This window comes from Lipophrys pholis, assembly GCF_963383615.2.
Source record: "Lipophrys pholis genome assembly, chromosome: 20".
Classification (NCBI taxonomy): Eukaryota; Metazoa; Chordata; class Actinopteri; order Blenniiformes; family Blenniidae; genus Lipophrys; species Lipophrys pholis.
Genome location: NC_137648.1, coordinates 9,688,563 through 9,701,200, shown reverse-complemented (window position 1 = coordinate 9,701,200; position 12,638 = coordinate 9,688,563). Strand labels below are relative to the sequence as shown.

The following is a 12,638-nucleotide window of genomic DNA, read 5'->3' as shown; positions in this document are numbered from 1 at the left end:
TCTTCTTCTTCTTCTTCTTCTTCTTCTTCTTCTTCTTCTTCTTCTTCTTCTTATTATTATTATTATTATTATTATTATTATTATTATTATTATTATTATACTTTCGATTATTTCACACCACCATTTTTCATGTTCACATTTGTTCCCAAACATTATTGATTGTAGATTTTTCTAAGTTTGCAAATTTAATTGACCTCCTCGCCACTTGTGGGCGCTGTTTGTGTCCAACTAAACTGAAAATTCCCAGGTCCCTTTAACTCAGCTCACGTGGAGCAGCTGGCTGGTTGAGACCCGCGTGCTGGCAGCAGGAACCGTTCACGGACCAGCCCAGAACCGGAGGTTCGACACTCCCGTACTTAAAGCTCGACCACTCGGAAAATTCACACCGAGTTGCGTATTTAAGTGCGTTTTCTGTGTCATATTCACCCATTAGGTTGTAAAACTTTCCCTCATAGAGTTTGTTTACATGTTTTGACAGGTCTAACGTACTCGGATAGCCACGTCGTGGAGGAAGGACAAGTCAAGCTTCTGGAGTTGGAACTAAAGGCCGGTGTTTTGGCGTGGCATCACTTTTTGGCACAACACCGGCACACACTACAGGACAATCGGGCCGATTTGAATCCCCGTCTCCCCTTCCCGAGCATCGGGCGCACAGGCTCGATTGTCGGATGTCTGCAAAAAAAAGAAATCGTGTCTGATTTTCCTGTGGTGTGGGGTGTGTTCAGAGCAATTTTGTCGGTCGATTTTTATATAGAATATAGATGTATAGAAGTCTATGGCGCGGAGCCTTATTCTCTGCTGAATGTTAGTGTGTGGTGAGCTCCATCGCTCACACCACACACTATCAGATCAGAAGAGGACGATCTTGTGCGATCTGTCTTTTGTGATCATCAAGTGTGTGTTCTCTTGATTTGTGAAGATTGATATAATCCTGCAGTGTGTGCCAGGCTTAAACTACATCAAGATGACTGAAGAACTGGAGCGGATCCTGTCACAGCTGACACAGCCGGATAATGAAGTTATCCAGCAGGTAAAGAAATAACGGTTTTTGAACTTGCACGCGTGACTTCGAACAATGTCCCGATGGCGAACTGCCAAACCTCTTTATGCTTCGAAAGTCTACATAAGTCAAATGTTTTCATTTGCCACGTGTTATTCTTTTTAATAATACTTGGGTGCTCACATTTTATTCTGCTTCTTTACTATTCATACGAAATACGGGTGAGATTCGGTTGGTCATTGCTTGAGGATCTGTTCTGACTTTACAGGCCACAGTCCTGCTGAAACAGGCTTTCAAAGATCCAGCCATCATTCCTGCCCTGTGTGCTGTCATGAGCAGCTCTCAAGACCCCCAGGTGTGTGTGTGGGCAGTGGCAGTGTCTCGTCCAGAAGTAGCCTGCACATGCATGTGTGCTAACTGCCAATAAGTGGTTTATTTAGATTATTGTAACTTCAAATACACAAAACCCTGTCTCCATTTCACCTTCTCTGTGTAGGTTCGCCAGTCTGCTGCGGTGATGCTGAGGTTGAGAGTGAAAAAACACTGGAAGAAGATTAACCCCAACGACAGAGAGAGGTTCGAGTCTTTTCACAAATGATTACCACTCAGTCCAGTTTGTCAGGGGAGCGACTGTGATCAAATCCATGGGATCGTGTTGAAATTAGAAATGTTGCACTTGGTCTTGTGGGATTCGCTCCAGTGCCGCAAAGTGAATTAAAAGTGCTCGATCATCTACTTTTAAACTCCATTCTTGGAAATGTAGTGGAATATCATCGAGCTGATAAATGAAATGGACTGCATCGTCACCATTGCTTTGGTCAGATTATTCAATCTACTTCCTTCGTGCTCAATCAGGAGTGTATAATGGATAATGGACCTCACCATTCAGGAAGATTTTGTCGCTTGTGGATAACTTTCATAGATGTCATTATAAATACGAGTGAGACCTTGTTTTAAGCTTAAAGTTAAGTTTATGTTGTTGTCATAAGTGTAAATAAATGTTGTCTTTCTCCATACAGCCTTAAGGCTGTGGTGTTGCAGGCCTTCATGCAAGAGACAGAGTAAGTATTTTCTTTAAAAATGACACAAATGTTGCCTGGAGTGTATATCCCACACAGCAGTAAATACCCATGCAATGTCAGTGTCTTAGTTGCTGTATCTCTGCTTTGCAGGCACACAGTGCAGCACTCGCTCTCCCAGCTGTGCGCAGTTATGGTTAAACATGAAACTCCAGATCGCTGGCCCGCCCTGCTGGAGCTTCTGAATCAATCCACCAAGAGCAGCAACCCTCACGATAGACGGGTACAGTTATTGCACAGAAGATCTGAAATTTAAGTTTTTTTTGTTCATAGTGATGGGGATTTTACCCCCCAAAAAGCTCTAAATAGAAAGTGATTTTGTATGCTGTACATTATGCCGACTTTGTCTTTCTCTGTGTTTATCAAAACCCTTTTTGTCCCGACAGGTCGGCCTCCTGTTGCTGAATAAGGTGATGGATTCCAACCCAGAATCTTTCAAGCCTCACTACTGTCAGCTGCTTCAACTGTTTAGTTCTGTGCTGCAAGACCACAGCAACCCCACTGCCTTGTACTACTGCATCCTGACCCTCACATCCATAACTGCTTACACGGGCACAGAGGAGATGGTGAGCATCACTTCCGTTCACTATTCTCAAATTGTTATCCAAGGTCATAATTGGAGCCGTTTGACTGATGTGTCCATCTTATGTCCCTACAGGCCCAGATGCGTTCTATCATTCCAAGCCTGATCGTTGCTCTCAAACACCTCATCAAGTCTGATCAGGTAGACTGTGATGTTCTGAAAGAACCTTTGCAGCATTAACATGCATTAACCAGACAAGCTAATGCACTGGGGGGTTTCTGTGTTTTGCACAGGACCAAGCTGGGGAAGCCATGGAGGTCTTAAATGAGCTCATGGAGAGTGAAGTGTCCATCATTGTCCCTCATGTCGCTGACATTGTCCGTTTCTGCTTGGAGGTAGGATCCAAATGTCCAAAATCAATAATCGTCTGTGTTGTAGTCTGAACATAATTAGACTTTTGATCTGAATGCAGACAATTTGACCAGCATTTGTTTGTCTTAGGTGGGCAGTGACACTTCTCTGAGTGACTCCCTGCGGGTGAAGGGACTTTCTTGCATTGCCTTTCTCATCAAGCTGAAGAGCAAGGTAGAGACATCCACCATTTTTTTTAATAATGAAAAAAACTGAGAAAAAGTATCTGCCCTCCTTTAATCACATTATATTGTGCTACACCTGTACATTCGTCTTAAACAAACTAGAATGTTTTAAATATGTGCTATTGGATAGACAAATAGCATTTCTTTCATGATTTCCAACAACAAACTTGTCGTATTTTCCTTCACTTTGCAGACAGTGCTGAAGCAGAAGCTGCTGAATCCCATCCTGCAGACCATTTTCCCGGTGCTCACTGCATCCCCGCCACCCGGCCAACAGGATCCAGAGGATGAGGAGGACGACAGCGGAGATGGCACAGATGATGAAAATCCCAAACACACCGCTGCTCAGGTGAAGAGACGTAACAAGTGTTCGCATATTGTGTGACGTTCGACGTCAAGTGAAAGTCCTATTAAGTTGTTTATCTTTTTCTAGATAATCGATACCATGGCGCTTCATATGCCTCCGGAGAAGCTGTTTCATCATCTTGTGAGTCATATACATCTGTAATAAATGTATAGCATCTTTTAATATTTAGATTTTTGACCGTATGTGGGCTTTGTGTGTCCTGTGACAGCTGCCCCTCACTCAAACCTGCCTTACCAGTAACGATCCCTACCAGAAGAAAGGTGGTCTGATGTGCCTGGCTGTGCTGGCTGAAGGATGTGCAGACCACATACGCACTAAGTACATCTTGTTTTATGAAATTACCTGTCCTCACACAACATTTTAAAGATGATTTTTATGCCCTGGGTGCATATGCCATAATGATATGCCAGATCTGAGCGTCTTTTTGTCTCTACATCTGTGGCAGGATGTTGTCATCAGTGCTGCAAACAGTGTGCCAGAGTCTTTCTGACAGTGACCAGGTGGTACGCAGCGCTGCGCTTTTTGCCCTCGGGCAATTCTCTGAATATTTACAGGTAAGTTAGGGCACACAGTGTGTCACTTTAAATCAATTGAGGGGGGGGGGAGTGACAGGGTTTTTATCTCTGTTTGATAAAGTATTTTATCAGTTATTTGCTGATTGTGATGTGAGGAGGAAGATTTCTCAGCCACGGAGTCCAGCAGGACAGCTTTACGTGATGCACCTGAACGCATCACTTACGGCCTCTGGAGTTCTGGACCACGGAAAGCAGCACATGATGAAGTCACGAAGAGTAGAAATAGCACTATCACTTTTAGGGCAGGTTTTTGGAGAAGCGGTGGCGCTCAAAACAGCCTGGTAACCTGTAAAAATACATAAATTAGCAGTGTCATTTTATAAGCTGCAGGGTTCAAAGCGTGTGGAAAAATGTAGCAGCTTATTGTCCGGAAATTATGTTAATTCTTTTTCTTTTTTTTCCTTCTTTTTTTTTTTTAAGAGTATAATCGAATTAGCACAACAATACCACAAGTTGTCTTAGTTTCTTTACTTGGTTCTCATTTATTTCTCTGCATTCCAGCCTGAAGTCAGTAAGTACTGTGCAGAGTTGATGCCTCTGCTGCTGGGCTACCTTTCATCCTTGAGCAACGCCAAAGTTGGTCATGTCACTAAAGCTTTTTATGCCCTGGAAAACTTCATGGAGAACCTTGGTGAGCAAAACCATCAGTCATGCTCTAACTTCAACATTAAAAATTCTTAACTTCACCCACTGGGGATAAAAAGACTCGGATGTACAGCATAAGTCAATGCTAATGAACTAAGCAACAGCTTACTGTTATCCATTCGTGTTTAAAAAAAGATTTGTCACTGCACACGTCAGCTTTACGTAGTGTTGAATGACACTTTGTTTTCCATTTTCTCTAAACAGGACCCGACATTGAGCCCTACCTACCCACCCTGATGGACACGATGCTGTCTGCACTCAACAACACCGACAACCTCAAGATAAAAGCTCTGGCTGTATCTGCAATTGGAGCCATAGGTAAAGCAGTAAAGCAAGGATGGATAACATTGGTAGTTGAAATGATTTCAGCTCACACCATGACCGGTGGCTATCTAACAATGCTGTAAATTGATCTCATTCAGTCAAAATGCATACATTTAATGATTTTAACTTAATTGTAGTTCGTGATGTTAATTGGCCTCCTTTGCATCAGACTGGAGGCTGATGATATATATTAAACAGAATTACGTTTACTGTCAATGCATGGTGGACAAAGGCAGAGCATATTGCTGTCATGTTCTTGAAAATAAAGTGAATGACTTCTGTCATCAGCCAACGCTGCCAAGGAGCTTCTGGTTCCCTACTTCCCTCCAGTAATTGAAAGCCTGAAAGGCTTCCTCACGACCACCACAGAGGAGATGAGGCCTCTGCAAACTCAGTCTTTGGGTATGTCACCTGTGCACACTCGCAACATCCCAGCTGCTTTTTAACCTCAAGATTAAATGGAGACAAACCATGGTACTACATTTCATTTTGCTCACAGATACGCTCTCCGTGCTGGCCCGTACCATTGGCAAAGAAGTCTTTAGTCCTCTTGCTGCAGAGTGTGTTGGGTTGGGCCTCAATCTCACAGATACCATCGATGACCCGGACCTAAGGCGCTGCACGTATGTCATTTATTTTATCCGTGTGTGATTTGTCTTTAATCAACCGTGGAAAAACCAAAATGCATTTTGTATTTTATCCAACAATATGTGATCTTTCATGACGTTTGTCCGTCTTTTCCTCTTCGCAGGTACGGTTTGTACTCTGCTGTATCCACAGTCAGCCCGGACTGCCTCGTTCCTCAGCTCACCGCCATAACCACCATCATGTTGCTCGCCCTCAAATCCAACGAAGGCATCACGGTAAAACACAACAGTCCTGGAAGGCTTTTTGAAAGGAGTTGTTTAAACTTGACACCTCTCACTCTCTCTCTTCCTTTTTTGCAGGCCCACCTTGAGGAGGACAAGACTTTTGTCCTGTTGGATGAAGACGATGACGATGATGAGAACGATAACAAAGAAAAAAACGATGCAGAGGAATTTTTGGAAGAGGAGCCGGAGGAAGATATGCATGACGTAGCAGGGTGGGATTTACCCGCCAGCACACATAGATTCTCATTGACTGTTCTTTTGAGCTATAAACTGTTCTCACTCAGCCTGATGCCATGAATGTCCATCTGTTAGGTTTAGTGTGGAAAACTCCTACATCGATGAGAAGGAGGACGCCTGTGACGCTCTGGGAGAGATCGCCTTCAACACGGGGTATTATAGATATTGACAAAACGTTATCTTCACACCGACATGATCCTTGAAAGTCTGCTCCCTCAATCAGACATTTCTGACTTGAGCGCGTGTTTGTGGCTGGTGTTTTCTGTCGCAGAACTGCCTTTCAACCCTTCCTGGAGTCCAGCTTCCAGCAAGTGTACGAGTTGAGAGATGTAAGTCGCTCTGGCTGTCTGGTCAGAACATTGTCTGCATGCTTGTTCTGTGGCAGCAAACACAAGGCATTCTAACTTGATTCTTCATTGTTATACCCCTAGTTCCCCCACGAGGACGTCCGCAGGGCAGCTTATGGAGCCATGGGCCAGTTTTGCCGAGCTCAGCACAAAGTGTGGAAGGAAAATCCCACTGAGACCAACCACCAGGGTAATACAGGACACACTGGGAGAGGGGAATGAGCAGTAATGTTATGTCAATTAATGATATTATGGAGCTCAAACAAGCATCTAGTCAGAAAAGAATCTGGTATAAAGAGCAGTTTAGAGATCTGCTTAACCTGTGCATGTCCATAACTGTGTCCGACTTTAAAATAGGAAGGCTGCTGGTTTCTTGTTTTCTTCTAAATCTCTATGGTTTGTTTTGGTTTGTTTTTTTTAGCTCTGTTGAAGCTGCTGGATGTGGTGCTTCCCTGCTTTGTGGAAACGGTGAGAAAAGAGGCCGAGCGGCAGGTTGTGATGGGCGTCCTGGAAACCATGAACAGCGTCATCAAGTCGTGTCAAGGAGAAGCTTTCAAAAATCCAACGCACCTCAAAAGCATCAGCTACGTGATCCGTGATGTGCTGAAGAAAAAGGTCAGGAGAGGGGAAACGGGGAAAAAACAAAGCCATGTTGGTGCTGAAGTCACACTTTATTAAACGAGCCAATTGGAAATATTTTTTAAATATTTTTAAAAGGTGTTTTATTGTTTTGTCTTTTCCTGCTTAGACTGTTTGTCAGGATGGCGGTAGTGATGAAGCTGAAGATGAAGAACAACAGGTACTACATATGAGTCACAGGAATAAAAATGATTCTATCTGCACATACAATATACCGGCGATCTGCTCTTGACCGAGTGTTTCCGGACAATTGTATGAATTGGTTGTTTTATCTACTAATCATTTCTTCGTGGATTATGTTGAATGTAGAACACGTAGCCCGCTCAATGAGATCGTTTCAGTATCGTTTGTTTAAGCAATGTCCCTTGATTTTGTGTGTTGATCCAGGCTGAGTATGACGCCATGCTTCAGGAGTTTGCAGGAGAAGGAATCCCATTATTGGCCTCTTCAGTTGCTGCGGACAGCTTTGCCCCCTTCCTCAACGACCTGCTTCCCCTCATCATGGCCAAAGCGGTGGGTCATTACTCCAATGTAGTTCAAATCAGATTAACCCCATTACACTGATATAGCAAGCATGACAATATTTTTTTTTTTTCTTCTGTCACCCCAACGTTAGCTGTTGTTTACTCTTCCAACTAAATTACTCATGAACTGCAGCAGGGATGCCACTGGTCTAACAGGCTTACATCAGCCACATTGTGTGATTGCTTTAAAACAGGAGGAGCAATTAGAGAAAGGTACAACATGAAACTAATAATTCAAAGTCATTAAGTCCAAAAAGAACATAATAGTGCCACTTCTGACTACATGGAGAACTCCAATGTCGTTCTGCCTCAAAGGCAACTAGCTTGAGGAGTTTGAAGGCCAGGCGTATGTAAATGGTTGATCGCCTGGGTTTTTTGTGTGAATTACTCCCCATATTCATGAAATTTGTCTAAATTCTAAGCTTCATTAAAAACTTGTTAATAGGAACATTCAGTTCTCAGCGAAAAAAAAATAGATTGTCCTTTTTTCTCCCCTTCTGGTTTGTGTCAAACTAATTATTTGTTCCCTTTAAAGAAGTCTTCATGCACGGTGGCAGACCGCTCCTTCTCTGTGGGCACCATTGGAGAAATCCTTCACGCTCTTGTCAGTGTACCCGGAGGCCGTGGTTTAGCCGGCCGCCTGTCCAATCGCTTGCTTCCAGTGCTGGTAGCAGGAGTGAGGGACAGCGACGCAGAGGTTCGCAACAACAGCGTGTTTGGCCTGGGCTGCCTGGCGGCGGCGGCGGGACCCATCATTGTGTCGTATCCTTCTCACGTGTGTGTGAGATAGTGCTACATTTTGGAATGATTTCAGTCACACGATGTTGTTCCTTAGCCCGATGTTCTCCAGAGACTATCCCACCATGCTCTCTGTGTTTTCCAATATGCTGTGCAAGGAGTCAGACCTGCGAGTGATTGACAATCTGTGTGCTGCTCTGTGCCGGATGATCATGAGCAACGTGGAGGCTGTTCCTCTGGAGCAGGTTGGTTCTGTCAAAACCATATTAGACATCTCCGTGAGAAACCCTGCCAATAAAGTATTGATCAAAAGTAAAGTCTGGGATATAAATGTGTTTACCAAGTGATTTTCTCACCAATAGGTTGTACCTGCTGTCGTGGGTCATCTTCCCCTCAAAGAGGACATGGAGGAGAACAAGACGGTGTTCAGCTGCCTGGCCTTGCTCTACAAACACAGTCCTGTTCTGGTGAGGAGAAGCTCTGCTTCCATTTGTTTATAATATGTTGGCAAGAATTAATTTTCTGCAGTAATTGGTCCCAAATCACATGTATAGTGATCAAGTTGTAGAGAAATGTTTTCAGTGTGTTATTCACAAGAAGGATCTTCAGACTTGAACTGCCTGGCAAGAACAAAATCTCAAAGAACCTGTTTGGAAGAAATGTAGAAGTGGCGAGATTCCTGGATCTTGAGCGCCCCCTGCTGTATGTAGTTTGAACAGGGACACTCGGTGACGCAAGCATATAGGATGAACATTTCACATAAAGTCAGATGTTGAGAATGAGGCATCATACCAACACCACCAGGCCAAAGTTTTTATTGTTAGAAGCTGTTCCATGTTACAGTGCATAATCCATCAGAACACTACAATATGACTGCAGTATCGAGTGTTGAGAAACATTTTTTTGCAATAATGTTGTGTTGTGGGATGGAACCAACACAAGAACAAACGTCTCATCAAAACATGGAAACGGAGTGAAAATCTGTCGCCCTTTCTTTCAGGTTGTGAAGTTGATGAAGCCCATCGTTGCTGCTTCGGGTCAGGTTGTGGGCAACAAGAACGTTGATAAAGGTGAAGATTTAAAACATTTTTTTTGTTTTGTCTTCATGAATTGCAGAATGAAGCCTCAACATCACAGATTTCGCCGTGTTGACTTTGTGCATCAAAGTGGAAAAAGAGAAAAATGTTGCTCTCCTCACACACTCTCTACCTCACGTCAATCTGTGCGCCGCTGCTTCTGGTCTCTTCTTCTAAACAACAGCGGTCGTTTCTCCACCCCTGAACTGTTTTGTCTCTCCTCCACAGAGGCGCAGAGCACTCTGGTGGCGCTCCTGAAAGGATTTGCCCAGAACAACTGTGCGGACTTCCAGGCAGCTGTGAGCTCACTTCCTGCAGAGCAGCAGGCCCATCTGAGTGCAGCAGTCGCCTCCTCGTAGCCCGCAGGCAGCAACAGCCAGCGAAGATGAAGAATTTTTATACTGTAGCTTCAAAACAGGAGCGTTTCGGGGGTAAATGCAGCCCTTCAACGATTCAAGAGTTATGAAATTCAAACAGTTCTGACAATTGGCTTTTAATTTATTCACTCGTTTGCATGATTCTTTGAAGTTTTATCGGTTTAAGTTCTGGTTCATGATACTGTGGTTTGTATTTTGTTTTCTGGTTCTTTCCGCATAGCGTTATTAGTATTAATACCAGGTTTCTGTCCTCTTTTCCATTGATTACATACATGTATTAAAACTTGTAAAGAAGCAGACTGTAACCTTCGCAGCCTCATGGGTTCACTTCCAACACTGCCTTATTCAGAGATTCCTCGGTGGTTTCTGTACTGGGCTAACGGTGTGCAAAGCTCACTAACTCCTCAGTCATTATTAAAAAAAAAAAATAAAAAATTACGCTTTGTGCATTTCATTAATGAGCATCAGCTCCACAGGCGACTATAAGCAGCACAACTTAAACTTCTAGGTGCTCATTTTCAGTGTAAATAAATAGAATTCTACAAGACGGACATAAAGTGTTTTTACAAATGTGCCAAATATTAAAAGAAAGCTGTTAATTTTAAGCTACGAATTTGTATCAAACATAAGCTTTACTGTGTTAACTTTCCCATCCAACTGTTGAGTCATGTTAACCCCCCCCCCCCCCCCCCCCCCCATGAACTTGATCCTGACGCTCCTCAGATGTCCCGCTGCCCCTGAGCTTCGGTGCCGCCAGGCTGCTTGTTTTCCATGTCTAATGCCATTGTCATCTCCACCGGTGTCAACCCGTCCTCCCCTGACACAAAAAGACACACAAAGTATTTGTAAATACTCGGTATTTCAACTACAGATGAGTTTCATATACCACGTGTCTGTGACAGCGACATAGCAGCTGAGAGAATGTGTACGCCTAACCAGGAAAACTATGTTGGATAAAGTAGTACAGAAGATTATCATGGGAGTCAAACTGCCAAATATCAACTGCCAGAAGTTGTATTTTAACTTATTCCACACTGTAGCTCGTTTTCCCAAAATGTGTCGTCAGTATGCCACCATACAGCTATTTTCAGTCCTGGTCTGTTATAGGAGCGGTGGATGCTGACATTTACAACAAATCTGACCAAGATTAGTAAAAGTTGAACTCAAAAGTTTCACAAATAGGAGCTAAGCTGTTCCTGTAAAGTCTGTCCAGACCTGTGTGTCGCTGCTTCCACGGCAGAATATCCATCCCTGTGCGGCAGAAGGAGCGATCAGTGTGGGCCTCCGTGCTGTACAACACCTCCTGGAGTTGTTTGTCTCCTGGTTTCTGTGCTTTCACCCTCACCTACAGCAAAGGGAAGACGTACATTGTCTTTACCTCACGGCCTCATTCAAGTCTCATCCATACTAGCAAGCGTAGAGTGGCACCTCCAGGATGGTGATCTCTTTCTCCTTCAACTTGCCAGCTTTGTTCTTCACCTGCGTCTTTTTTGTGTCCACCCACACCACCCTCTCCTTCACCTCTGACCTGAGCACACGTACACAAAACAATCACTTGTTAATCAGTGTTCCCGGAAACGGGTTGTTTTCACTCAGACCACACTCACTCTTCAATGCCCAGGTCGGCCAGCGTGGTGTCCAGGAAGGGGAAGGGCTGATGAGCCGGGTCGAGCTGCATCTCCATGGGCAGCGTCACCGACATGGGGATGTCCCACTCCAGCTCTACACGGATCAGCTTGCCGTGTGAGCTGCGCCTGTGGGCCGTGTCGTTTGCGTCTCCATTGGCCTCCCCGTTCTCCGCCAGGTTGTTTGGCTCGTCTGCAGCCAGCTTGACTCACCGAGTAGTGTTTCTGAAAAGAGCGATGGACCTTCCCTCTGTCCTTATCTGTTGTCTCTGGCTCTGCACCGCCACCGTCCAACAATCCTTCATCCACAGCGTGAAGTTGCAGATACAGAGTCGGTTGTGGCTCTTTCGTCCCGGGGCCTGATGATTCAGAGCTCTGCTTGTGGAAAGCACGAGTGTGTCTAATGCATACGGACCGGAGCTCTGCCCCTGCAGGCTGATATAAACAGCTTCTGCGAATGTGAGCTATGTGTCGCTCAGATGTTAGGTTTATTAGACTGTCAGGGGAGTGATGTACGCATGGTGGTGTTTGTACTACCAGGTGTCCGTGTGTATTAGCAGTGTGACCACAGTGAAGTCACAGTGTTCCAGACTGTGGCCCCCAGGACAACACGGCTATTACAAAATGGATGCACATGCATTTATTTTCAAAGCATCACTGTACTGACTTGAAATCAATAAATGTTTATGTTCAGTGTGGACAGAAGGAATGTTGAAAAACAGTACCATAAATTATAAATGCTTTAGAGGCGTAGCATGAAGAGAGATTAACCGAGAGCTGTAAAATGTCCTCGTTAATCCACAAAGGAATCTCAAAAAATTAGATACAAATTGATAGAATTGGCCACAAAGAGGTATACAACTGAACTTACACTACATATTAATAGAGAAAATGTCATTTTCAGTCAGAAGACCACAAGAACCATCGTTCAGGTTTCCACAGATGTTCTATAGTTATCAGGAGCAGAAATCAAGGCCTTACCTCGGCGACATGGATACGTTGCACGTGCGTCTGCATAACTGGATGTATGCAAGCCATTAGTGAAGTAGTTTAATTTGCAGCTTCTGGCAAAGAAATATCGAAGCAAAGCATTT

The 12,638-nt window shown here is 44.1% G+C and overlaps 2 protein-coding genes across 6 annotated transcripts; one reads left to right on the top strand and one right to left on the bottom strand.

Moving 5' to 3' along the window:
- The first annotated feature begins 261 nt into the window (after positions 1–261).
- Positions 262–10,521, top strand: ipo4 (importin 4). 5 transcript variants are annotated; one of them, XM_080489571.1, is made up of 32 exons: positions 262–339; positions 479–546; positions 938–1,030; positions 1,269–1,355; positions 1,497–1,576; positions 2,020–2,061; positions 2,173–2,302; positions 2,466–2,645; positions 2,738–2,803; positions 2,896–2,997; positions 3,104–3,187; positions 3,392–3,547; positions 3,632–3,685; positions 3,774–3,883; positions 4,011–4,119; positions 4,642–4,771; positions 4,990–5,103; positions 5,398–5,511; positions 5,609–5,732; positions 5,861–5,972; positions 6,057–6,193; positions 6,294–6,371; positions 6,490–6,547; positions 6,650–6,755; positions 6,987–7,180; positions 7,314–7,364; positions 7,592–7,717; positions 8,264–8,490; positions 8,579–8,711; positions 8,829–8,933; positions 9,467–9,536; positions 9,771–10,521. In XM_080489571.1, the coding sequence occupies exons 3-32, from the start codon at positions 965–967 to the stop codon at positions 9,899–9,901; spliced, it is 3,276 nt and encodes a 1,091-aa protein (XP_080345697.1). In that variant the 5' UTR covers positions 262–339; positions 479–546; positions 938–964; the 3' UTR covers positions 9,902–10,521. The 5 variants fall into 5 exon arrangements, with proteins under 5 accessions (XP_080345697.1, XP_080345701.1, XP_080345700.1 ...); XM_080489575.1 differs by having other exon boundaries at positions 273–339; positions 479–715; XM_080489574.1 differs by having other exon boundaries at positions 279–389.
- Positions 9,266–11,815, bottom strand: LOC308125678 (uncharacterized protein). Its single transcript, XM_080489604.1, has 4 exons — positions 11,527–11,815; positions 11,348–11,447; positions 11,135–11,264; positions 9,266–10,736 (listed from the first exon to the last, which is right to left on the bottom strand). The coding sequence occupies exons 1-4, from the start codon at positions 11,619–11,621 to the stop codon at positions 10,639–10,641; spliced, it is 423 nt and encodes a 140-aa protein (XP_080345730.1). The 5' UTR covers positions 11,622–11,815; the 3' UTR covers positions 9,266–10,638.
- Positions 11,816–12,638: the final 823 nt, after the last annotated feature.

What these genes read in the sequence shown, in the direction of transcription:
- ipo4 (XM_080489571.1), top strand. Translation starts at nt 965, where the DNA reads ATGACTGAAGAACTGGAGCGGATCCTGTCACAGCTGACACAGCCGGAT. An exon ending in ACCTCATCAAGTCTGATCAG is followed by an intron (nt 2,804 to 2,895) that starts GTAGACTGTGAT and finishes TGTTTTGCACAG; the next exon opens with GACCAAGCTGGGGAAGCCAT. An exon ending in GAGATCGCCTTCAACACGGG is followed by an intron (nt 6,372 to 6,489) that starts GTATTATAGATA and finishes TTTCTGTCGCAG; the next exon opens with AACTGCCTTTCAACCCTTCC.
- LOC308125678 (XM_080489604.1), bottom strand. Translation starts at nt 11,621, where the DNA reads ATGTCGGTGACGCTGCCCATGGAGATGCAGCTCGACCCGGCTCATCAG. An exon ending in AAGAGATCACCATCCTGGAG is followed by an intron (nt 11,265 to 11,347) that starts GTGCCACTCTAC and finishes CCTTTGCTGTAG; the next exon opens with GTGAGGGTGAAAGCACAGAA. An exon ending in GTGGAAGCAGCGACACACAG is followed by an intron (nt 10,737 to 11,134) that starts GTCTGGACAGAC and finishes TTTTTGTGTCAG; the next exon opens with GGGAGGACGGGTTGACACCG.